Source organism: Suncus etruscus, chromosome 20 (assembly GCF_024139225.1).
Source record: "Suncus etruscus isolate mSunEtr1 chromosome 20, mSunEtr1.pri.cur, whole genome shotgun sequence".
NCBI lineage: Eukaryota > Metazoa > Chordata > Mammalia > Eulipotyphla > Soricidae > Suncus > Suncus etruscus.
The window spans coordinates 561,326-570,000 of NC_064867.1; the positions used below are offsets into that span (position 1 = coordinate 561,326).

The 8,675-nt window shown below is 46.0% G+C and overlaps 1 protein-coding gene across 1 annotated transcript in view; it reads right to left on the reverse strand.

Annotated features, from left to right (window-relative positions):
- Positions 1-6,531: 6,531 nt before the first annotated feature.
- The window catches only part of EIF1B (eukaryotic translation initiation factor 1B), a 634,827-nt gene continuing 632,683 nt past the window's right edge, over positions 6,532-8,675 (reverse strand). The window contains 4 exon segments of the mRNA XM_049766446.1: positions 6,532-6,928; positions 6,930-6,941; positions 7,307-7,408; positions 7,793-7,956. Of these exon segments, the coding sequence (XP_049622403.1) occupies positions 6,896-6,928; positions 6,930-6,941; positions 7,307-7,408; positions 7,793-7,956 (311 nt within the window). The 3' untranslated portion in view covers positions 6,532-6,895.

Below are 8,675 nucleotides of genomic sequence, written 5' to 3' on the forward strand. Positions count from 1 at the left end.
GAACCTAAAAAAGTTTTAAGAAGAAAAATGGTGTGGCTCCTCCATCAAGCTCCAAAACAACAATGACAACAGGGGCCAGAGCAATAGCACAGCGGTGGGGCATTTGCCTTGCATGCGGCTGACCCAGGACAACCCATATGGTTCTCCAAGCCAGGAGCAATTTTCGAGCGCATAGCCAGAAGTAACCCTTGAGCGTCACCAGGTGTGGCCCAAATACCAAAAAGGATAAGGGTCCTTGCCTTGCAAGTCAACCTGGGTTGGACCTGTATTTGATACCCTGAGCACCTCCAGAAGTGACATCTGAGTCAGAACCAGGAATAAGGCTTAACTATGGTTGGGTATGTCTCCAAAAGCAAAAACAAACCAAAAATTCCCACATGCATGCAGCCAACTCTAGTTCAATCCTCAGCACAGCACTGCATATGGTTCCCCGAATGCTACCAACAGGCACTTCTAAGCAGAGCTAAGAATTGCCCCATAAAACTTAATGTGGGCACATTACAGGAAAAAAAAAGCCTCCCAAATATTCCTTACTTCAGGCCAGATACTTCCAACAGTTGGCACACATGCACTCTAAGCTGGAACTCCTGGCACCAATTGGTCCTTTAAACTCAGCTCCTGGAGTAGGCCCCAGCACTGCCAGTATGTCCTCTAGTCTCTAAGTGGGGGTGGCCCCCAGCAGTCAAAAGGCACATGTAGATATCTGACAATGGTTTGCATTGAGATAATTACATATTTAGGTTTTGGCGCACATGCGTGTGTGTTTGTGGAGTGTGTGTGTGTGTGTGTGTGTGTGTGTGTGTGTAAAACTCCAGATTCGGAGGCCTTAATTATTTTTCTCCTTTAATCACCCATTCTCTAGAGTCCATCAACAGATGTTTCTATTTACATTTGAGTTAATTCCTTCTAATAACATTGCTGTAAATAGTAGGTGAGACAGCTTTAAATATCCCCAAGGGTAAGACCAGGAAAATGTTTGACTGTCTCTCCTGGTAAAAGTAAATATATTTATGTAGAAAGAATAATACAGTAGTAGCTTCATAAAATTTTGAAGAACATTTTGAAAGAGGACCAAATGAAACCCGTCAGCTTGCTAACAAGATCAAACCTCTAGAATTTACTGCCAACTGCTAGGAGCAATCAAGTTCATAAATGGCCACAAGGGGGTGGCAAAGGCCTACAAACATGCCCTACTCGGGTGCCCCCCCCCCTTCCATCTGTTTAATAGTTATTCCCAGAGAATCTTGTATTGCTCCATTCAAACAACTTTGATCTACTAAAGTTAGACGTGTCTGTAGTTTTAATCTATTTCTTGAGTAAACAAGCCAACAGTGGATATGATAAGGCCAAGTAGTGGAAAGTTTTCTCCTTCTCCCTCCCTCCTTCCCAATTCCAAACAACCACCCTCCCTCCCGCCCTCTCTCCCTCTTTCCTTTCTTCCTCCCTCCCTCTCCTTTCCTTTGTCTTTCTTTCAAGTCCCTCTCTCTTTTCTTTTTTTTTCTTTTCTTTTCTTCCTTTCCTTTCTTTCTTTTTTTTCATTTTTGGGGCACACCCAGTAGCACTCATGGTTACTTCTGGCTCTGCACTCAGAAATCCCTCCTGGAGGTCCTGGGGAAACCATAAGGATGCCCGGGATCTAACCAGATCTGCTGTGTGCAAGGCCAACACCCTCCCTGCTGTGCTTTTGCTCTGGCCCCTTTTTCTTTTTTTAATTTAATTCAATTTGATTTTTTTTTGGGGGGGGGGGTCACACATGGCAGCGCTCAGGGGTTACTCCTGGCTCCATGTTCTGAAATTGCTCCTGGCAGGCTCGGGAGACCATCTGGGATGCTGAGATTTGAACCAATGACCTTCTGCATAAAAGGCCTTACCTCCATGCGATCTCTCCAGCCCCTCAATTTGATTTTTAAAGTTAAAAAAAATTTTTAACCGGTTTAGGTGATAGGATTACCTATCAGTAGTGATTGTTTCTGGTATTGATCTACAAGATTAATGTTCCTCTTCAAGTCTCCACCCATCCCTGTGTCGCCTCTGGAACAGACCATTTTTCTACTTGAAGGACTGACACTATTCCCTCTCCAAACCTTTGCTCTTCCTGGCCACATTTTTATTTGCGGATGGTGGTGGTAATTGGGGCCACACCCAGCAGCGCTCAGGGGTTACTCCTGGCTCTGAGCTCAGAAATCACTCCTGGCGGGACAGAGAGATAGCATGGAGGTAAGGCATTAGCCTTTCATGCTGAAGGATGGTGGTTCAAATCCTGGCATCCCATATGGTCCCCTGTGCCTGCCAGGGGCGATTTCTCAGCGTAGAGCCAGGAGTAACTCCTGAGTGCTGCTGGGTATGACCCAAAAACCAAAAATAAATAAGTGAATAAAAATAAAAAAGAAATCACTCCTGGCAGGCTTGGGGGACAACCATATGTGATGGCAGAAATCGAACTGGGTCTGTTCTAGGTCCACTGTGCTATCACTTGGCCTCCAAGCCATATTTGTTATGGTTGCCAAAGCTTAAATTATTTTCTGACTCTATCTCTCCACATTGAATGGAGAGATTTATATTTACCCTTTTGGCTAGTTTCAGTAAATTTGCAGAAGTCCATGGGTATCCTGCCCGTTAGTTCCACTGCACTGCTCAGTCAAGGAAGAACAACACGTGTTCTTATTCTAGATGAAATGTTGACTGCCTAAGGTCAGGAGAGGTGCTACTCACAACAGCCAGAGTTTTCCTCTTTTAGTCCAGTGAGTTAAGTGCATGTATGCCTGGCAAAAAAATGAACAAAAATGTCAGGCAGGAGGAACCAGCGCTAGTGAGCAGGTTATAAGCACAGGCACTGCTGAGAATGGAGGGAGAAATAGGAGAAAAAGTGAGAGATTAAGGGGTTAACAGTGTCTTGAACTGAGTGTCTGGGTTCTGATTGTCCTTCACACTCAATGTTTATTGCTTTGACTCAAGAATCATTAGAGGGGCTGGGGAGATAGCATGGAAGTAAGGCGTTTGCCTTCCATGCAGAAGGATGGTGGTTCCAATCCCGGCATCCCATATGGTCCTCTATGCCTGCCAGGGGCGATTTCTGAGCGTAGAGCCAGGAGTAACCCGAGTGTTGCCGGGTGTGACCAAAAAACCAAAAGGAAAAAAAAAAAAAAGAATCATTAGAACAAAATTCTTTGATCAAGTGCCTTATCTTAATCTAACTAGACTAACATTTTTACAGCTCTGTGGACATATGGAGACCAACTGAGGTTCAATACCCCTCAAATCTTCCCTGGAGCAGTGAACTGCAAAGCCCAGCATTAGCTGTAGAGGATTGTTTTTGTTTTTGAGCCACACTCAGCTGTGGTGAGTGTGTAGTTACTCCCGGCTCTGCACTCGGGACTTGCTCCTAGTAGTGCTTAGGGGACTAGAGGGGGTACTGGGGATCAAACTCTGGTCGGTTGTGCGCAAGGCAAGCGTCTTATCCACTACTCTCTCCAGCCCCGGGATTTTGGTTTTGAACTTTCCACTTTGTTTGGGCCCTGTCTTTCATTTGCACGAAAAGTATAAATTACTCATTAGTTTGATTTGTTGTATTTTGTTGTGGTTTTGGGGACACACCCAACGGTGCCCGGGGAGTCACTCCTGTTGGGCTTGGGGACCCTACGAGGAACTAAAGATCAAATCCAGGTCAGGACCCGCGAGGAAAGAGCCCTACCTGCTGTCCTCTATCTCTCTGGTCTCATTAGCTTGAGATAAATGTGCCACTGTGATGAAGATCACACCCTTTGCCCATCTGAACAGTCCCTGCGCACAGCACATTCTGCTAGGCTCACCAACTGGGGAGCTTCTGAGTCACCCAACAGGCAACCTCACAGTCAATACGAAGTTCAAGTGGCCCTTTAGGACCCCCATTATGGTCACAAGTTGCATGTTATCTAATACAAAGATACCTGAGTCAGAAAATCCTGGGCAATTTGGCATCCTCTCCTACTGGCAAGCAGCTCATTCTGAATGTGGTGGGTGGTGGGAGGTTTTGCTCATGCTTAATTTGAGCCCATTATCCCGGCCCCTTAGATCCCAAAGGGGCACGATGCTGTCCATCTCTGCCTGTTAGCTGAAGACAGTAAGTTGGAGCCTGCGACACTCACACAGGACCATTCCTTTTTTCCTTGCCATGGCAAACTCTTGGTTTGATACCACAAATCCTCCTAGACCCAACAGAACAAGTCTGTGTGTGGACCCATTTTCATCCACTATCCATCCCTTTAGTTGGAACTCAGCGGGCGACAGGTGGCACCATAGAATGGTTGCCATTTTGTGTTTCTCTAGTGCTTTTGGGTAACTGCCATCCCTCCCGATTTGCACAACTGTTCTTCCATATGATCAGAACCACCTCCCTTTGAGAGTGAAGAGAACAGTTCTTTGAATTCCTATGCAGGCTGCTTCCCCAGATTCTCCTTTGATATGTGGGTGGTGGGGGCTAGAGCTGAGGACATGCTGCCAGCACTTGTCTCCAGGTTTGCCAAATTCTAATCAAGTTCCCCAAACTTCCAGGTCTTGATATTCAGGAACTGATCTCCTCATCCTCCCCTAGATTTTTTTTTTTTCACCCTCAAAGTACAAACCATTTAAACTGCTTTCCTCAGAAGAGGCACAAGCAGTGTGCTTTTGAATGGCTTTTGGGGGGGTCCACTACCAGCAGTGCTCAAGGGAACCATATAGACCTGGGATTAATTGTACCACTTTTTTGCTCAATGCAGACTAGTGCATGATTTGTTCTTGCTCTAAGGGCAGATCCAGTCAAGTCTGGGACTCATGTATGAAGGGGACTAAGAAAATACTCCCCAAAATGAGTTTTTGCTCCAAAGCTTACGACCCCACCCAGAGTAATGGGCCAACACAGGAAGAGGAAAAGATGATTTTTAGGGTTTTTAGGATGTGGACCTTTTTTTCCCCTTCTGAGGCTTCCCTTGTCTTACCCCTCAATACATCTTTTTTGGGTTGAGTGGTTTAGGACAATACTAGACAGTGTGAAAACCTGTGGCTGACAGCCTTGGCCCTTGGGGTCTGACACATTAAGACATGTCCCCTAGACCCCAAGCTTGCTGTACATTCCTAGGTCCCTTACTCAAATTCCTCTTAACAGATCTTTCTTCTGAGGTACTTGGCTTGGCTCTTATTTTCGGAAATACAATGAAAGACAACTCTTTAATATTCTAGTTCGTTTTGCTTTCCATTTTCATCTAACTATTTCAACAGTACCTCATCTCAATTCGTGTGGGAATCGCATTTTCCCAGTAAATCAGAAAATTTCTTGGGCGGAGTGATGGCACAACAGTAGGGGCATTTTGCCTTGTATGCTGCTGACCTGGGACAGACCAGGGTTCAATCCTGGCATCCCATTAAGCCCACCGAGCTTCCAGGAGAGATTTCTGTAAGGCAGAACCCCTGAGTAGTCTATGGGTGTGGATCCCCCCACACACACACAAAAAAAGTTACATTAATTATTTATTATAAAGTCCTAATCTTCTTGGGTCAAATTGCATTTGATTTTTTCAGAAAGCTTACCCAATGGCACTACAATAATCTTCTAACTATTAGATGAAAAAAGCATTAAAATCCACCTTTTGGTGATAAGTGGCTAACTCTGGGCAACAGGAATATCATCAATATAGGTCAGGCAAGGGCTCACTCAGCTGGTGCAGCAGGAACGGACCGACCCTTGTGACTTCCCCTCATCACTTTCCCACTTTGGTAAAAGGCGCACTGTCAACTTTTTCTTAGGCAAATGGCTTTAATGCAGGGCTTGTCACTGAGCGTAAGATAATTACACTCGATAAAAAGCAGAAGACTGGGTTTCAAGTAGTTCACTACCCAAACACCGAAGTGCTGTCAATGCTGTTGATCCCCTCCAGTACTGGGACTTGAACCCTGAACCTCAGTTGTGAAGCGTTGCACTTTACTAGTAAAACCACTTCCCTTGGCTCAATACCTGCTTCATACATCACCCCTTTTCATCACACATTTTTCTCTTGACAGTATCCAGGAGAATTACCTAGCACTCAGGAAATCAAAACACCCAAAGACTTCTACGTGGTAATAATTCTTTAAAGTTTAAATTACATTTCATGTGAAAGCTACATTCTCTTTCTAGTTTTTGAACCACACCGGGCAGTGCTCAGGGGTAAAGCCCGGCTCTGTGCTGAGAAATTGCTCCTGGCAGGCTCAGGGGACCAGATGGAATGCTGGGGCTCGAACCCAGGTGGGCCACGTGCAAGGCAAACGCCTTAACCTCTGTGCTATCGCTCGGGCCTCCTAGAGCAATATTCTGATAAACCTTTTGGATCTGGTTATTCAATTCCTGTGTCTAATCTTAGCAAGTCAGGAAATGAAAACTAATATGATAAAGGATCACCTCTAATTTTGAGTTGAACAACAAACAGTTGAAGCTAAGCAGAAAGAATGTTTGCAGAACAAGAACTCAATTGGAGTGGGGGGGGGGGGTATGTGTCTCTTATTGGCTCAGATTTGGAAGCCTAACTACTCACAAAAGAATCCATAGATTTTCTTTTTTATTGTTAAGTTGCAACATACATGGTTTAACATGAACAAAAAAACATTTAATCAAGTGAAAAGTAATAAACTGAACAATAAACAAAACACTCCCAAAACAAAATATTTTCCATTGGAAACATGTTAAGATGAATACGGGGTTTCTGTTACCATCTCACTGCGATTTTCTTATGCGTGACTAGCCTACATACCCCATGTTTTCTGTAATCATGCAGACGTGAATGGAAGTTTGAATGATTAAATACATGAAAAGTCCGTTTACTGCAGAGAATCATTTCACAAGGCAGTCAAACTGTGTTTAGAGAACAAAAGTACTTAAGAAATTCTCCAGGTATTCGGGTTCCTTTTAGAATCCATGAACCTTAAGCTGTTCCTCCTTTGACAATGCCAACCTGCAAGGTGAAAATGGATCAGAATCACTCAGTGCGATATTTAAAAAATCCATCCCTAAGAAAGAAGTGGATTGTCAGAAATAAAGGCTCTCGATAGCTACTACAAGACAATTAGAAAACCATTCAAGACACATGTTGCTTTTCTGATATACCAGCTCCTGTGCAAGGCACTGAAACGACCATGCCCTTAAAGGGACAAAATAAGACAGAAGTGGGCCCTAGTTCTCTAGTGATTCAACTAATCAGACCTCTGTACTTCCATCAATTAACTGAGTCTGCTATTCACATGCATTTTACTAGGTGGGCAAGACTCCAACTTTGCTTTAAATTTTAAAATATGCTAGGGGCAATTCCCGTTTACTCACTTCCAAAAGGAACTGGCAAATGTTCTTCCTTTGGTCCCCTTGAAGCTGAATCACCTCTCCGTACTCCGGATGTTCGATCACAGTCCCATTACAGGCAAATTTCTGGAGGTACACGGGCATGCAACAGAACTGAGTCAAGGCGATGAGGCTTCATTTCCCACCCCAAGCAAGACTCAAACGAACCAGACTGTCTGTCAATGTGTTCGAGCATCTGTACGAAACAGCTTTTGTGGTCTGTGATCCCCAAACCACCTCCGATGTGCAAATGAATCGGGAAGGCAGAGATCACTGAACGGGCAACTTCACGAATTCCTTCACTCTCTGTGTGCCTGTGAAAGGCAGATGTGGATGGAGTGTGTAAATGAGAAGGAAGCGGCTTTCCTGGGTTCCACTGTGTCATCCCCACCGTGCACCAGGATCCGACGAGGGAGAGGGGCAGCGCGGCAGGGCTTTCCCGTCCTGACTGACTAGCCAACCCCTTTCTACCTTTTTGAAAGCTTTCACAAGTTTCTTTTTGTCATAATCATCTGCGATGCCCTGAACAGTCTGTCAGCGCTTTCTGCCGTTCCGTTGCTGGATTCTTATATGAATGTAATCCTCAGTCCCTGCCGGGAGTAAGTCGTCACCCTTAGTGGCATCAGCAAAGGGGTCTGTCGTGGTTGGAAAGAGGGAGAAAAAAAAGAGAGAAACCCCGCGGTTAGCCAAACCAAGCCATGTCATCATGTCATGTCCAGGCACGGGGCCCTGTAGAGAGAGAGTTGACCGACCAAGATAGGTTTTGAGAGCCTCTGGTTTTCAATGAGACGGAGGTTCAGGATGCTAAGCCACCCTTCTGCCCTTCAAGGTGGCCTCCCAAGCTAAGAAATAAAAGGCCGTTTTAAGCATGGGGTGTGTGGGGGGGGGGGGGGACCCATGTCGTTGATGTAACGGAAAGACAGACGGGTTGCATAGTAGGCAGCTCGGTCGGTCAAGGTAACGACCTAGTGCTAGGGAGGGAAGGAAGACGGGACGGTGGAAACGCGTGACTTTGGGGGCCCTACGGAAAAAAAAAAACGTGCGTCATCTCCATTGCAGACACGCACCCCACCTGGGGGCCACCTCCTGCCCTGCACACACACACACACCCCCCCCAAAAGTGAGCTTGGACCACCCTGCCAGAGAGAGAGAGAGAGAGCGAGAGCCACAGCCAGCCACATTTTGAGGGAGGGGGGCGCCTTTCCATCACCCCAGGAGAGCGGCGGGGACGGACAGCTGGGCAACCCCCCAGAGGGGCCCTGTGCACAGCAGCAACTCGGGGGCGGGATGCGGGGACTCAAGCCCCCCAGCACCCCCTGAAGGTGCAGAGCAGCATCTGGGGGCCGGGAGACAG